The following is an 18,442-nucleotide window of genomic DNA, read 5'->3' on the forward strand; positions in this document are numbered from 1 at the left end:
TCTCTCTCTCTCTCTCTCTCTCTCTCTCTCTCTCTCTCTCTCTCTCTCTCTACCTATCTCTTTCTCCCCCTTACATGTCCATGAGCGGTGCAGGTTTCTTTTGCCCCACAACTCAAACTAATTCATATTCACTCTGGTTTTGTAAACAGTTTACAATTTTCCCTGGACCAGGAACAGGACCCACCATTATATGTGCATCCACAATGTAATATTATGAAGTGTATAGGTCTATAAGTTTGACTGAAATGTACATCATTTGCAGTAAATGTTTATGACAACTTAACAGTCATTTAGCAGATTATATTAAATACAATCATTTTTATTAAACATTAAAATGTGACACTAAGATCATAATTTTAGATTTTTTTTCTAAGATTTGGAAGCACAAAATTGTATAGAATTGTATTGTTTTAGGATTAAAGTCAAAGAACTGTTACACTGACTGAAACCCAGACACCTCGTCACCCAACATCAGTGTCTGATCTCACTAATGAATGCTCTTGTGGTTGAATGAACACAAAGCCCACATCCACACTCAACATCTAATGGAAAGTCTTCCAAGAAGCATGGAGGTTATTATAACAACAAAGCAAGGAGAAAAATCTGGAATGAGAGCACATATGGGTCAGATAATGATCAGGTGTCCGTATATATTTTGGATATATTGTGTAAGTAAAAAATAACATTAGTGTTAACATTGTTCAAAGTAATGCATTGTTACGGAAAATGGGCGATGGGTGGTAAATATGTGCAGTATCTACTGAGTAGATAACAATTTGAATGATAATGACACTGGGTAATACATAAATATATGTAAGAGATATGCATTCTGTATTATACAACAATACCCAAATCATACGGATATGTATAAAGATAATCTTTCAATTGTAGATATAATACAGAATATATATTAGGAGATCAAATTTCAGGATGTTTTGGGCAGTAAAACATTAACAGAGTTCAGTGGGGTAATGGTTGGTCCTGACCTTGCTGGTTCTGGTGCAAATGTTCCTGTATCTCCTCCTGGATGGAAGGAGGTTAAAAAGTTGTCACTGTGATGTGCTGAAGTCCTGTTGTTGTTACATTCTCTACACAGATATCTGTGGTGAAGATGTTCGATGGCAGGGTTGGTGAGCACCAATAATGTTTGGATGATGGATGATGTGTTGCTTCTGTTTTCCTTATGTCCCTTTTCAAGTTGGAGCTTGTGCTATAGACCAATTCAATGGCTATTCAGGGGTTTAAGGAAGTGATGTCTGGTTTATATGTTTATCTGAATGGATATTACAATCATTCATTTAATCATGCTGTTACAAATGTCAACAAGTCTCTAAGCTAACTTACATTCGGAAATAAGTGTTTAGATTTCCAAATGTGTAGATTTACAAAAAACACAACAAGCTGGATGGCAACTAGCAATACATGACTACATTTACATTATGAAATGTTCCAACATGGCAACAACATTCACATAACCTTCAGAGACATTTCAGAACCTATACGATAATTAGGTTTTCAGTAGGTAATAATGACACATGATTATTTTACTGGCATACAGAAGGTAATGAAATTTCTTATTTAAATAGATATACATACTGACCGTTCACCTTAAAAAAAAACATGAAGAGTATGTTATTGACTGTACAATGTGATGTTCCAAATTTTTCCAGCTAAAATATTCAAAAGCATCCAGACTGTGATATGATTTTACAGCTTATCTCATATAGATTCTCTCAGGTCTTTAAGAAGGCTTAAGGGTTTAAGCTTTGACTGAAAAATTATCTGATAATCCCAAATAATAATTTATTTTTTACAAATACCTAGCGTTCAAGCCCGATTTGTAATTTTGTTTTGAGAGATCTGCACTTCAAAAATAGCACCAACGTGTTTATATTCTTGAAATGGTCTATAAGTCGATGCATCACCAAATCTAAAAGCAGTGCAAAAGCAATTCTCAATCTTCTATAAGGCAGCTTTTCCATCATTGTTGATCAACAACCGCAGTCTCCATCCAAGTGGTTCTTTCCGCAGCAGTTCCATATACAGTACAGATGATTTTTTTTATATGGTTGTCACACTTTAATGTTTCAGATCATCAAATAAGTTTAAATATTAGTCAAAGATAACACAAGTAAACACAACATGCAGGTTTTTATTATTAAGGGAAAACAAAATCCAAACCTCGATGACCCTGTGTGAAAAAGCGTTTGCCCCCTAAACCTAATAACTGGTTGTGCCGCCCTTAGCAGCAAGAACTGCAATCAAGTGTTTGTGATAACTTGCAAGGAGTCTGTTACAGCGCTGTGGAGGAATTTTGGTCCACTCATCTTCGCAGAATTGTTGTAATTTAGCCACATTCGAGGGTTTTCGAGCATGAACCACCTTTTTGAGGTCATGCCACAGCATCTCAATTGGATTCAGGTCAGGACATTGACTAGGCCACTCCAAAGTCTTCATTATGTTTTTCTTCAGCCATTCAGAGGTGGACTTGATGGTACACAATAGATCATTGTCCTGCTGCAGAACTCAAGTTCGTGTCAGCTTGAGGTCACGAACAGATGGCCGCACTTTGTCCTTCAGGATTTTTTGGTAGACAGCAGAATTCATGGTTCAATTTATCACAGCAAGTCTTCCAGGTCCTGAAGCAGCAAAGCAGCCCCAGACCATCACACGACCACCACCATATTTTACTGTTGGTATGATGTTCTTTTTCTGAAATGCAGTTTACTTTTACACCTTGTGTTGCTACACCATGGCAAACATGCCCCTGTCTCAACTATTTTGAGACCTGTAGCAGGCATCTAATTCCAACTGAACTCATATAGTGGATAAAATGTAAACTTTCCCAGTTTAAACATTCGTTATGTTATCTATGTGCTATTGTGAATAAAATATTGGCTCATCTGATTTAAAAGTCTTTTAGTTTTCAATTTATTCAAATTTAAAAACATCCCAACTTTTCCGGATTTCTGGTTGTACAAAACTAATTGGAACACTAATTGGAAGGCTGTTCCATAACTGTGAGGATTTGTAAGAAAAATCTCTGCCCCTGCTTTTGCCTTTACTAACAACTAACTAACAAACCTGCACCTTGTGACCAAATAGGTGTGAAAGGTCATCAACTTCTGGTTCTAGTTAGGACTCTAGCTGTTGGACTATCAGGAGCTTGTTTATGCTCCTACTGGAACTTCCAGACAGTAAATACAGTAAGGCGGTCCAATAATCCAACCTAGAGGTAACAAAAGGATGAACTAGTGTAATCAGAACTCTTACTTCTGGCTGCATGTGGTTCTAGTACAAGCACTACTGTCTGTCAGAATCAAGCAGGAGGAAGATAGTAAGCACCCACCATCTAATGTCCTTTACACATTCTTCAATCTTAATAAACTAGTGCCTCTCATCTGGCATTGCTGAAACATATGACCGTGTGTCATCAGCACAACAGAGGAAGCTAATACCACATTTACGAATAATAGCACCAACAGGTAGCATATAAAATAAGAAAATCAGTGGGCCTAAAACAACCTTGAGGAACACCGAACATCACCTTAGTATGCAGAGAGAAGTCCCAATTTAGATCTATGAACAGATAACAATCAGTTAAATAAGACCTGAGGCAACAATATTTTCTAGCATATCAAATAGAATACAGAACCCTTTATTATGGCCACATATACATTACAGCGGAATTCTTTTCTTCACATACCCCAACTGAGGAGGTTGGGGTCAGAGTGCAGTGGCAGCTATGATACGGCACCCCTGGAGCAGGGAGGGTTGAGGGCTTTGATGAAGGGCCCAGCAGTGGCAGCGTGGCTGTGCTGGGCCTTGAACCCCGATCCTCCAATCAACAACCCAGAGCCTTAACCAGTTGAGCCAACACTGCCCCAGCCAACACTGCCCCAGCCAACACTGCCCCAGCCAAAACTGCCCCAGCCAAAACTGGCCCAGCCAACACTGCCCCAGCCAACACTGCCCCAGCCAACACTGCCCCATAGTATGATCAATGGTGTCAAGAGCTACACTTAGGTCAAAAAGCACTAACAAGGAGACACATCCCTGATCAGTGTCCAGTCCAGTGGTCATTTACTACTTTAACCATTGCTGTCTCTGTACTACAATGAAGCCTTAATCCTGACTGCTACAATTCATGCATGTTATGAATTCTGTGTTACAACCTTTTCCTTAGGATCTTGGAAATAAAGGGAAGGTTTGATATTGGACTATAGTTAATATTTTCAATTTTGCTATTGAAATAACTCCTGAACTCAATGCTGCTGCATAAGGTGGGATGTAGTAGCCTATTTGTTGAGGTGTTGAACTACCAATAGGAAGGTTGTGAGTTCGATTTCTACATTAACCAAGCTGCTACTGCTGGGCCCCTGAGCAAGGCCCTTAACCCTCAATTGCTCAGCTGTATGAAAATGAGATAAAATGTAAGTCGCTCTGGATAAGGGCGTCTGCTAAATGCTGTAAAAGTAATGTAAATATATTTATGGTGTGTTTTCTTACAGTGATTTTATACTACTTAACTTTGCAATCTTTACTTAGGGTGGAGACATACACAGACCTAGCTGCACTAAGAGATTTCTGTAGCTCTGAAGGCTTTTCTTCCATGATACTTGAAATACTCCTAATTTAGTTTTACGTTCTAATATCCTAGAGATCTGCTTTGTGTGTGGTCATTATACCAGGGTGCTTGTTTTCTCTCTAATTATTTTTCTTGTTAGTTATGGTGTACTGAAGATAGATTATACTTTGTCATGGTCTGAGTCACATCATATTAAGAATTAAGAGGCTAATCCAGGAACAATGTGTGTGTGAGATATACGCACCAGATGGAATGCCTCTCCATCACAAGGCATCCTGTACAGACACACATACAGACGATAAAGATAAAGGCGATAGATACTTTTAATCTAGAGAACGCATAGTGTCCGTTTGGCATAAAGGTTATTTAGCAAATTAGGTACTATAGGAACTGAACTCAACCCCCAACACACACACAAACACACACAATGATGGGACTTTTTAGAAAGTTTTAGAAAGATAAAATATATTAAAGGTGAGTAAAATTGTTAGATTCAGACTTAAAAAGTACCAATCAAATAAAGAATACAACGAGAATACAAGCTATCAGTTTAAGGGTTGTATAATACTGTTCCGGAAATGTGTCAGAAGGAGACGAGAGAGCGTTTCTGAACCTTCAGCATCTTCAGAACAAGGACACAGCTCCCCTTATTGGCCACTTTCAGCACTAAACACAACTAATCTGTTATATCTTTAGAAATATTACTCAGACCATCTGATCTCAGTTTGTATCCAAAAGCATTCACATTACTGTTATTAAGATCGTTTTCATTATGTGATTTAAGTGCCTAGAACCCACATGTGAACTACAGTATAACAGGGTGTAGCCAAATAAAATACTTCTATCAGACTAGCATGAGGAAATGTGTTCAACAGAGACTTCAGGGCATTTCGGTACATCACTCATTGAGTATCGTGTCCATTCAATATTAAAATGAGACCTATGGGCTTTGAACAGTTAATATATTTATTTTCTTATGCAGTATTACACTTGTGCAGTATGATCAAGTTTTAATCTGCTTGTCCTGTGCAGTACATATGTACGTTCCATACAAAAATATTGTTCTTTACCTTTACTCATACACAATTTTTTATTTTCACTTAGCGGTGGTCAAGGTTAGAAATATAGACAATGTGCATGTAATTAGTTTTTTTCTCCCACATGTTCATAATAAAACTTTTTTCAAAAATAGCTGAATGAATCAGAACGAATAATGGGACGGACCAACGGGATGTAAACAGAATGCATTCTTTATTAAAACCTTGAGTGAGTGGCTTTGATCCTGTCTCACTTCATACAGACACATGTGATTGATGTAGAGCACCAAGTACAATCATTAAGGAGGTGAGTCACACAGCTTTGGCTCGCCCCCAGACTAAATGATCGTTATGGCTGTCAATCAATAATCTGACAGCTTGCTTCCTATTTACATCACAGAGCCACATCATCAGCAGTGCAACGTAAAGGCAGCAGCAGCCACGCTTACACTACAGCTCTGAAAATGCAGCGAATGTTAGAGGTTTTGCTAAATTTGTAAACAAATTACCCATAATCACCCTCTCCATACACCGTTAATTAACATTATTTAACATTCCATTTCCCAAGTAGATTTCAGATTTAAAAAACATTGCAAGTGGATCAACTTAGAACATAAAAACCTAAATGAGTTAAAAATCTATTTAAAAATCATTCATTTAATCCAACTCACTATATCCACACTTAATATCCACATTCAGGAGAGTCCCTAGAGTCACAAAATGGTGTGGGAAAACAAAAAACATCAAGTAAGTCACGTTTCTGTTCAGGGAAATGCCTTGTCGATGAGAGAGGTCAGAGCAAAGTGGCCAGGTTGGGTCAAACCAACAAAAAGGATACAGTAACTCAAATAATCAGTCGATAAACATCAAGCCCTGAGGTGGATGAGCTACAACAGGAGAAGACCACATTGGGGTTTTCTCCTGTCAGCCATGAACAATAGTCTAGAATTCAGTATCTGAGGTACGGACTCAATAAAATGGGACAGAAAACGTCAGAGTCAACCGATTCCTGTTCTTAGCTGGCATGGAACCCTGAGAGGTCTTCTGCTGATGGTATCCTACCAGCTGGCTCAAACCAATCTGATCATTTGAATCTGAATTCTCTCATCTCTCCCCATATAAAAAAGAACTAGCATCACCAGTCCTGAGTAAATGAAAACACCTGAAAACTACAGCAAACATGCAGCTACAGCAGAGTAACAGAAATGTGCCAGCGGTAACAACAATACAGACGAGTTTAATAAGGTTTGTATACAACCTATAGGGTTTTGTCCAATTCAACGGTCTTTCTTTTGGGTATGTACAGTATATAGAGCAGTGTGTAGGTTCATAGTGTTGAAGTCAGTGCCAGGAAGATTCAAATATAATTTGTGTAGGTCCAGTTACATAACATGTATTTCTTACAGAGGTCAAAAAATGTTAGCTCTCAATGCTTAACCTTTAACGGTTGGTTCAAGGCTGTAAATAAAGGGTTAGGGTTAGGATAGGGTTAGGTTAGGGTTAGTTAAAAGTTAAGTTGGACTTTTTGTTTTGTTTTGTGGTGCTCAGGACTCAGGAGAGATGACGGTGTAAATCTGGAGCGGAAAATAACACTGTTTTCATTTCGGACTTTTTAAAATATGTCATGAATAATTACAAAATAGAAGGCAAATTTATTAAATAGTTTTCCCGAAGTGAAAACCCTTCTCTTTTTCAACCAGGTAGATAAATTACATAAATGCCCGTGATTACGTAAGATATCGGTTATGTTTAGAGAACTAAATATGTTGAGCTCCAGCCAATTCTCCCATCGACGGTCGGGTTTGCGTCGGTGATTTTCAAAAGGATTTTTATTTGAACGCATATTGGTATTTGTTATTTTTATGGGTTAAATGTATGGTTTGTATTTTTAAGTGTTTCATATTAATAAAACTATAAAAAGTTTTTTTTGAGGTCATGCTTCAGGCTACATATATTTTTATACTTGTCTAGAACTGAGCTCCGCCCCAATCCACTTGGCCCCGCCCCATAATTTCACATTTTACCTAGCTTTAAAATAAGGAGTTGTGGGAAAAGAGATGACTTGTAAGTGTTTTAGATGCAATGATGTTTCACCTCACATGCATCAGAAAGCGTAAAATCTAGACTATTTAAGCAAAAGAAATTTCACCTTATAGAGTTTTCACGAAGCAAAAGCAAAGCATAAAATTATACAGTCTAGTTAGCATTCAAATTCGTGTCGACGCTAAATCTGTTTTAGTTCATTTAATAATACAGTACACAGTAATCTGTTGAATAATGTGTTTAAAGGCAGTTGTAGGCAGTCTGAGTGCACCAGCATTACATTATAAATTATTGTAAGAAATATTACGTCACTCGTTGTGAATTAAAAAATTCGTATAAAAGGAGGTGATTATTTCTGTGTGCCGAGCCTGGTCACATTTAACGCTGTGTTTTAAAAAAAATATTCTTTATTGTACTGATAACTACCTCAGTGCTCATTGTACTAAAAAGTGTAACTAATAAACAGTGCGTGTATCTTCGGCTTATTTTGAGATATAATTTGACTTACGCACAAATAATATTAATTTTAAAAAAAAAGAGTTTATAAATAAAAGGAACCTGAACACAAACTCGTACACGTCTCTTGTAGAGTGCGAATCTCTCAATATGTATACACTTTGGCAAAAGAATTCTATTCGATAAAAGCATTTTAATAATTTTAAGTAAAGTTTGTGCGCTAATCGACTGGAGTAAAAGAACCACGTTGTGTTGCCTTTTTTTATATGCATAAAAATGTGTTTCCAAAAATCGAGCTCTGGGGCAGTTTATGCTCGGTGAAAACTGTCCATCTGTAAAAAAAAAAAAAAAAAAAAATGTAGTAATTCCTACTGATTTGTTCAAAATTAGACAGAGTTATAATAATGTTATAAATGTTCATATTCATTTCCCCTTTGGTTGTGTTGCGTGTCTATCAGTTTATCCTGCAGGTCACTTTGATTCTGTTATTTGTTCACAAACTCAGGCTTGTCTGTATAGTATGTCCCTTACTTATAAACCTGGCTTCGAGCTTTACATTTGGACCAATGCTGTGATTTCTTACACCACGGATATCCTCAGTGTTATTTCTGCAAGTCCACTAAGGCGAAGGCTGACCAGTGGTAAGGTGGTGAGGGTGTGATGGAGGACACCAGGCTCTCACTAGCGTTTTCCCTCCAGGATGCCCCTCCAATCATCAGACCAGGAGAGAAGGCGCCTCTGACTGGTGATGGCAGGGAGGTACTTGTTATGGCAGGCAGTGAAAAGGACATGTTCCCAGGATGGATTGGGCTCCACGCCTGCAGCAGGACAGTAGTTAAAAATAAAAGAACATGTCTAGCTACACAATGACATCACAAGTGGGTAAAGATCGCAAACAGGAGTTACAAAAGTCAACAATGAATTCAGATGTGATAGAATTCTTTCTTGCTGAACATAAAATCCATTTACTTGTTCTATGATTTGATGGAAAGCTAGTAGGTGAAAGCGTATTTAACCTTGTTGTGGAGTGATTACACAGTCGAAGGCTAAATAGCTAGAAAAGTCTTACCAGATATCAAAGGTATTACAAATTAGTTGAATTTTGAGGGATTTTTTTCCCACTGCAAACTCATTTAATTCTATTTGCATGTTCTGTAGTTTTTGTACTTCATGCATGTCTTATGGAGTTAGTTCATCATTTGATTAAAAAAAAACTATGTAACTTTTATTCTTATAACATTTCCGCAAATGAGAAATCAGTATACAAGGGATGGACAAAGAAACTGAAACATCTGGTTTTAAAACACAATCATTTTTAGTATGGTGTAGGACCTGCGTTTGTGACCAGTACAGCATCAGTTCGTCTGGGGAATGACAGATACAAGTCCTGAACAGTCACCAGAATGATTTTGAGCCATTCCTCCTGCAACAGTGGTCAGGTCACTATGTGATACAAAAATGCTTCCTGACTCACTAATACCCCAAAGTGGCTAACTAATGATCAGATCGTTTCACACAGCTTCCTCTTGTGTCAACAGTTACTCCTGTTGGATGGGGGTTCATCTTTGTGGTGGCATACAGACATTACCCTGGATACTCTGGCTCTCGATACACCACAAAGACTTGCTGTCCTGGTCACAGATGTACCAGAAAGACGTGGACCATCAACATTTGTCCTCTATTGACCATCTAACACTTGTCCTCTGATATGTGTCATTATTGTTGTGTATTGTGATTGCAATATTTTATGTACAGATGTTTTATTGCTCTGCTAATTTAACCATTACACACTGACAAATATTCACAAGCCCCACTCAGAGGTAATGTCAGTCTGCTCTTATGGAATGTAAAATCTGAGACGATTGTGTACCAGGCAGTGCATATATCTGCTCCACACAGACTCTTCACTGGTGTCTCACGGGGCTCAGTGGTGTCCCACTTGGTCCTCTGCTTTTCTCACTACATACTCACTCTCTTGGTGAAGTTATATCCTCCCATGGGTTCTCTTACCACTGCTATGCTGATGATACTCAATCTTTATTCTCCTTCCTTCCTTCAGGTACCACGGCGTCTGCTCGGACTTCAGCATGTCTGGTGTACATACCACCATGGATGACGGTTCATCAGTTGAAATTCAATCCCAGCTAAACTTAACTGCTGATCATCCCAAGTGATTCATCCCCAAGTCAGGATCTTGCGAAATCCCTACACAACGTTCAGATCTCCCCTTCAGCCATGGCTCTCAACCTTAGACAACCAACTGTCCTTTTCCTTGCATGTTGCTAATGTGACACGCGCTACTAGTACTAGCACTGTTCTACTGGTCCCACGATCTCTCAGGGTAATAGGAAGGTTTACAGCAAGACCCTGTTTTGTTCTGGCACCGAGGTGATGGAATGAACTTCCCGAGAAATCCGAACAGCTGAGTCACTGGCTATCTTCGACGGGTGAGAACCTACAGTACAGACCAAAAGTTTGGACACACCTTCAAAAAGTTTGGACACACCACCTTTTCAACAGGACAATGACCCCAAACACACCTCCAGGCTGTGTAAGGGCAATTTGACCATGAAGGAGAGTGATGGGGTGCTGCGCCAGATGACCTGGCCTCCACAGTCACCGGACCTGAACCCGATCGAGATGGTTTGGGATGAGCTGGACCTCAGAGTGAAGGCAAAAGTTAAGCATCTCTGCTTTTTCTTACAAGTGCTAAGCATCTCTGGGAACTCCTTCAAGACTGTTGGAAGACCATTTCAGGTGACGACCTCTTGAAGCTCATCAAGAGAATGCCAAGAGTGTGCAAAGCAGTAATCAAAGCAAAAGGTGGCTACTTTGAAGAACCTAGAATATGACATATTTTCAGTTGTTTCACACTTTTTTGTTATGTACGTATATAATTCCACACGTGTTTGATGCCTTCAGTGTGAATCTACAATTTTCATAGTCATGAAAATAAAGAATACTCTTTGAATGAGAAGGTCTGTCCAAACTTTTGGTCTGTACTGTACCTCTTTCTGAACCACTTCAACTAGCAATTATTTTCCCTGTTTGTTTTGTGAGTGTATTGAAAAAAAAAACAAATACAACAAGAGAATTGTTAACGTATTAATTGATAGAGACTTCAAAACGCTTTTGTACATCGTTCTGGATAAAAGCGTCTGCCAAATGCCGAAAATGTAAATGTAAATATATAGCTCTAAATCTTCCTACACTATATTGGCCAATGTTTCAGTTTCATTGTCCAACCCCTGTATGTAAGCAGATATAGACATTAAAACACAGGATACAGCATTTTCTCCAGAGAGGTCAAATGACCTAATATGAGTTTGGAACCCTGCTATAAAACTTTACATCTAACATCTTCCTTTGGAAAACAAGACAGAACCCTAAAAGTCCTACCAAGGATGTCTGGTTTGTCATCAATGAGGATGTCTCCACTCACTACTGTCTTGTCTCTTGTCAAAATTACTTTCTCCAGAAAGTCAGGGCCCAGGTGTCTCTCCACCCAAGCATACTGAAAACACACACACACACACACACACACACACACACACACACACACACACACACACACACACACACTTCGATTATTAGGTAAATGAACAACAAAAAAAATCTTAAGAAGGTTTCACAGTATAGCAGTGGGGATGCCTCACCTTTTCGAATGGACAGTGTTTGTAGTGTTTAATTGGACTGGTGCAAATGAAGACATCTGTACTGGTTGAAAAAGAGCAGGAGTCCATTACAGATGGGTATAAACATAAACAATGGTTAATAAATAGTGGCGTGGAGACGAGTGAGGACTGAATGCACAGGATGAACAGACTCTGAAGACTCTGAAGATGGCTGAAGGTACTTCAGCTAAACGTGACTTGTAAGTGTAATGAAGTTAATTTAATAATAATAATAATATTAATTTAATAATATACCTCTATAAAGAGATGTAGTAATGTGCGAAAACCCCGAAAAGTGATTGTGTGTGAATTAGTGACTGTACTTAAAGGTGGGGTCTCCGTTGTTTGAAAGCCAATGTTGACATTTGAAATTACCAAAACAAACACGCCCCTAACCCAAATGGGCCCCACCCCTGTATTGATAGCTCCACCCACACATACACCAGACAAGTATAACCTAAGTATAACCCAGACAAGTATTATGGCGGAACCTGTTATAGTTTTATCAATAAATTAACTCAGTGAGTAATACTATGGTAATACAAATGTGTTTTTGTAGTATGTGTGTTGTACCGTGAAAGGTTTATCTCCGTTTCACGCGGAAGACGTTGAGTTCACTCCAGTGCTTGAAAGCTGATCCTATATTAACACGCCCTACTTCTTGCCTTATCGTAAGCCTTTCTTCGCTTCTTTCTTTGCTTTTATCCTCCATGTCAATGTTAAAACCGCTTTCTGCTGATGTCACACATGCACACTGAACACTCTCTCCACCCATATCGACAAGACACGCCCCTTTCTGCTCATTGGCTACACGTTAGCTTTGTTTTTGTTTGGCAGCCCAACGCAGTTTTCTGAAGCATTTCTCAAACAACGGAGACCCCACCTTTAACACCGACCGTATAGTATGCAGATAAAGAAGAGTAACATTTCATCATCCTGCTATCAAAGTCACCCTACAAAGGACAGGCTCCCTGGTTCCTCTCAGAACCCCTGGATCCTCCTCCTCATGCTGGCTCAGGAAATTTCTCCTCACTGATCAGGTTTGTTTATTAATCGTCTAAATCTACATCCCGTTTTCTGTGAAGCTACTTTGTGACTAAGTCTATTTATGAAAAGCAAAATGTAAATATAATTCATGAATGACCTTCCATCAATTCTATAGTCCTTACTGAATATTAAAGTGGCCTGTCATATAATCATCTTTGTGTGGTCACATTATTAAAGTAAACATTTTTGTGAATATTTGGAGGTTTAACTAGCTGTGCGATTCATTTGATTAAATATCTCCAAAACAAATAATGTCAGCTTTTATTTGAAAAAAAAAAAAGACTAAAATGCGTTCTGTGAGAGGAAAGTCCAAGAGTATAAAAAGATCTTAAGGCTACCATAAATAACAAATTATTACTGTGAACGGATTTTGTTTTATCTTTAACAGTCAGTGGGGTTTTCGTTTGCAAATTCGGAGCTCAACCTCCTCAGAGGAGATGGTGTAATTTGTGCCTACTTCTTCATCTTTGCCATCTCCTTCACAGCCTCCAGACTTCCTGGTAGAGGGTCGAGGTCCATGAAGAAGTTCTTGGACTCCCAAATGCTAACGGCTTTTTCCTGCAAACAATAAACAACCGCTAGCTATTAAACAGAGCATCGTATTAACACATCCTATCACAATAAATGTCTAGGGTTTATTACAATAATATCATGATAATCATCAATATCATTATTGTATTTGTTTACATATCACTAGTCTTGCTGGGCAACACTGTAACTGTACAGGAAGTTCTTTCCACAGATATAGTAACTGAAATAAGTACTCTTTGATAACCAACATGAGCATTTCAGAGCACACGACACATCGAACATTGATAGGGATGAGCTACAACAGCAGAAGACGACACCAAACTACGTCCACTCCTCTTAGACAAGAACAAGAGTCTGAGGCGATCATGATCACAGACTCATCCAAACTTGAGAGACAAAAACTGAAAAAGCCCAGACGATTTTTTTCACCTAATCTACAATTGTCCAATTTGGTTGAGTTTATTAACAGTTAGGCTTGTTCTTGGCTGACAGGAGAGGAACCCAGTGAGGTCTTCTGATATTGTATCTCATCCACTACCATGTGTGTTGTTTTGCATGTCGTACATGCGGAGATGTTTTTCTGCTCAACTATACGATTACCTACAAAGCTATTACATTACTTTTGCAAACAGCTGGAGCGATGGGAAAAGCTCTTCTGACTTTATCTCAGACTAAACTAAACTGCCTTTAGATGTGAATGCATGTGTAAGTGCAAAGTGAGATTTGTTTATATAAAGAGATTTGCTCATTCATTTGTGAATTATGTCCTGCAGTTGTGGTGTGTTCAGGACGTACACACTGTGTATAACACACACACACACACACACACAGTGTTTATGAGTTTATGTCCTGCAGTAGTGGTGTGTTCAGGACGTACACACTGTGTATAACACACACACACACACACACACACACACACACACACACACACACACAGTTTATTTCCTGCAGTAGTGGTGTGTTCAGGATGTACACACTGTGTATAACACACACACACATGCACACACACAGTGTTTATGTCATGCAGTAGTGGTGTGTTCAGGACATACACACTATGTATAACACACACGCACACACGCACACTGTTTATTTCCTGCAGTAGTGGTGTGTTCAGGATGTACACACTGTGTATAACAAACACACAGTGAGATTTGTTCATATAGAATTGAAATGCAATTAAAAGCTTGATTTGAAAATCAAGATGTACATATATTAATTTTTGTAAATGAAACAGTTATTAAATGTGGCACTTTTGAATACATTTTCACATTAGAGCTGCATTAGGTCAGTGCTGCACTGTGCATCATTCAGTTTTAGTAAATTTCTACAGTCTCGCACATGTGCTCTTTATGTATTCCTGTGTATTCTAAGTGACGTGACATACGGCTAAGTATGGTGACCCATACTCAGAATTTGTTCTCTGCATTTAACCCATCCAAAGTGCACATACAGGGAGCAGTTGGGGGGGGTTCGGTGCCTTGCTCAAGGGCACCTCAGTCGTGGTATTGCCGGCGCGAGACACAAACCCACAACCTTCGGGTTAGGAGTCAGACTCTCTAAACATTAGGCCACGACTTCCGACTATGTGAATTCTGTTGCGTCTCATGTAGTACTGTATTACTTTACCTTAGGTGGCACCACGGTCCTGGGTGACAGTGTGTACTGTACCAGCTGTATATGGTTGAAATGACTGGAAAGATAACAGTTCCATTTGTAATGAATTAAATTAAACTAAACTAAACCAAGCGGGTACCCAACAGTAGAGAAATGGCATTTTATGGTAGAAAACCAGATCTTTAACCAGATCAGTTCTCCTGTGTGAGTGAAGTGAGCAGGTTTAAAACAGAATATTACAGTACAATAGATTGTGATGGTAAAAAACCTGTTTCTCAAAAGCATACAGCTAATAAAATGTGACTAATGCGACTACACAAAATAAAAGACATGTTTATTTGCTTTCCTGACATTTCTAGGTATCACTAGTAATCACTTGAACATATTTCAGGGGGTTCAAAACTCTTCCCCATGCCACAGATATATACAGATATTTACTTTGTTCTGTTCTATTCAGCTCTAAACACCACATCCTGCTTGACTGCTAACTTCTTACAGGAGGGGTGTGTTTGTTTCAGGGTAAAGTTTTACCTCAGTATCACACACACATACAGTGTTTATGTCATGCAGTAGTGGTGTGTTCAGGACATACACACTGTGTATCACACACACACACACACGCCCACACACACACACACACGTTTCATGTCATGCAGTAGTGGTGTGTTCAGGACATACACAATTGTATATCACACACACACACACACACTTTTCATGTCATGCAGTAGTGGTGTGTTCAGGACATACACACTGTGTATCACACACACACACACACACACACACACACACACACACACACACACACACACACTTTTCATGTCATGCAGTAGTGGTGTGTTCAGGACATACACACTGTGCATAACACACACACACACACACTTTTCATGTCATGCAGTAGTGGTGTGTTTAGGACGTACACACGGTGTATAACACACACAGACAGTGTTTATGTCATGCAGTAGTGGTGTGTTCAGGACATACACACTGTGTATAACACACACACACACACACACACACACACACACACACTGAGGTAAAACTTTACCCTGAAACAAACACACAGTTTATGTCCTGCAGTAGTGGTGTGTTCAGGACATACACACTGTGTATAACACACACACATACACACTGATACTGAGGTAAAACTTTACCCTGAAACAAACACACAGTTTATGTCCTGCAGTAGTGGTGTTCAGGACGTACACACTGTGTATAACACACACACAGTTTATGTCCTGCAGTAGTGGTGTTCAGGACGTACACACTGTGTATAACACACACACAGTTTATGTCCTGCAGTAGTGGTGTTCAGGACGTACACACTGTGTATAACACACACACACACACACAGTTTATGTCCTGCAGTAGTGGTGTTCAGGACATACACACTGTGTATAACACACACACACACACACAGTTTATGTCCTGCAGTAGTGGTGTTCAGGACGTACACACTGTGTATAACACACACACAGTTTATGTCCTGCAGTAGTGGTGTTCAGGACGTACACACTGTGTATAACACACACACACAGTTTATGTCCTGCAGTAGTGGTGTTCAGGACATACACACTGTGTATAACACACACACTTACACAAAGGTCTTCTCTCAGCTCTCCGTACTGACTCGACACCCAGAATCCTCTGCGCTCCTCCAGGCTGATGTACGGCTCATTTGGGTATCTTTGTCTGTATTTCTTTAAAAATCCCCCCTCGAAATCCGCGAGAACACCGTCCATGTCGATCAGGACCCGCAGTGTGTTGTCGGGGGACATTTTCCCACAGGTCCTGTGCGGTGAGAGCGCAGCGCCCCTGAGCCGCAGCAGCAGCGTTCTGTGCAGCTGTAACACCATCATCGTGTCCGGGCTTTAAACTAACTCTCTAACCGTCCTGTCCTGTCCTGTCCTGCCCTCTCAGACCCGCTCCTTTGTTGTCCTCTAACACCGAGTCGCTTCCATCGAGTTGTTTTTGCGTTAAAAGGCCCGGTGAGGGACCCTGAGCCTGTAGTCTAGAGCTTTCCGCTGCTGTTGTCCTGTAAACGGCTTAAACTCCTGCTCTGATTTGTGCAACCGCACATTTCTGTTGTTCACCGAGTTTTAGCGAACCTCTGAATGCTGATCTCTGCACTCATTCCCCCGGTCTCTGTGCACAGCAGTGCAGCTCATTACACGGTCCATCAAAATGTCAGCCGTGTAGCTCTCAGAGCCGTTTAAGTCCTAGTATCCGTTCAGTTCAACTTTAGCTCACTATTCTGTTCAATAAACCGCAGTTTAACACCCCGAGTAATTCAGTAACAGCGAGATGTAGCGCATTTTCGTAGAAAACTCTTTATAAGTTCCGCGTTAGCCATCGTTGCTAACTAGCGCTATTGCGCCACACGTCAACACGTCCGCCATATTGGAAGGGGCATAATTTCAATAAAAAGATGCAGGCCTACGCTGGGGCAATCGTCTGTATCTCGCTTTAATCATTCGTTCATTCACCCACCTTCGGTAAACGCTTTGTTCTGGTTCAGGGTGGAACCAAACAATGACATCAAAACAATGAACGACGTCATGAAGGTTTTAGAAACATGTTGAGCTTGTGCTTAGTCTGATTCTAGACTGTTCACTACAGTAAAAACACTGTGGCTCAGCTTTATATGCATCTGATATTAGTGACTTCTCACACGTGCAATGATTGTTGCCCTTTGGGATTTCTTACTAAAAAGTGAACATGAATATTTTCCCCCCAACATATATTTGCACTGTGTTTATTGACCTGTTGTGCTAACTGGCTCATTAATCAATTATGAGAATCAAATAAATAAGTATACTTACTTACTCATACATACATACATACATAGTGTGTATGTATGTATGTATGTATGTATATGTGTGTATATATGTATGTGTGTATGTGTATTACACACACATATACATACATACATATTCATTCATTTTCTACCACTTATCCAAACAACCTCGGGTCACGAAGAGCCTGTGCCTATCTCAGGTGCCATCGGGATACACCCTGGACGGAGTGCCAACCCATCGCAGGGCACAAACACTCTCATTCAATCACACACTACGGACAATTTTCCAAAGATGTCAATCAACCTACCATGCATGTCTTTGGACCGGGGGAGGAAACCGGAGTCCCCGGAGGAAACTCCCGAGGCACAGGGAGAACATGCAAACTCCACACAGAAGGCGGAGGTGGGAATCGAACCCCCAACCCTGGAGGTGTTAGGCGAACGTGCTAACCACTAAGCCTATGTGCCCCCGTACATACATACATAACTATTAAAAAAATGTTGGTTTAAATATCCTGAACAGGTCACATTTCTGCAGTGTTACAATTAAAGTTGCCACCACACAAGGCTCCCGGTTTGATCCTGAGCTCAGTTGGCTCTCTGTGTAGAGTTTTATATGGTCTTCCCAGTCTGTCTGGTATTCCTCTGGGTCCTGTTT

At 39.7% G+C, this 18,442-nt stretch overlaps 1 protein-coding gene across 2 annotated transcripts; it reads right to left on the bottom strand.

The window, feature by feature from the left end:
• Positions 1-5,822: 5,822 nt before the first annotated feature.
• On the bottom strand, positions 5,823-17,532 carry LOC113650655 (5'(3')-deoxyribonucleotidase, mitochondrial). 2 transcript variants are annotated; one of them, XR_007143654.1, is made up of 6 exons: positions 16,586-17,532; positions 13,303-13,403; positions 11,781-11,841; positions 11,524-11,638; positions 8,708-8,942; positions 5,823-8,456 (listed from the first exon to the last, which is right to left on the bottom strand). XR_007143654.1 is itself a non-coding variant. In XM_027159104.2 (5 exons), exons 1-5 carry the CDS (start codon positions 16,844-16,846, stop codon positions 8,806-8,808), a joined length of 675 nt encoding a protein of 224 aa, XP_027014905.2. In that variant the 5' UTR covers positions 16,847-17,532; the 3' UTR covers positions 5,823-8,805. The 2 variants fall into 2 exon arrangements, 1 of the variants encoding a protein (XP_027014905.2); XM_027159104.2 differs by having other exon boundaries at positions 5,823-8,942.
• Between the last annotated feature and the right edge of the window lie 910 nt (positions 17,533-18,442).

This window comes from Tachysurus fulvidraco, chromosome 8 (assembly GCF_022655615.1).
Source record: "Tachysurus fulvidraco isolate hzauxx_2018 chromosome 8, HZAU_PFXX_2.0, whole genome shotgun sequence".
NCBI classification, from domain to species: domain Eukaryota; kingdom Metazoa; phylum Chordata; class Actinopteri; order Siluriformes; family Bagridae; genus Tachysurus; species Tachysurus fulvidraco.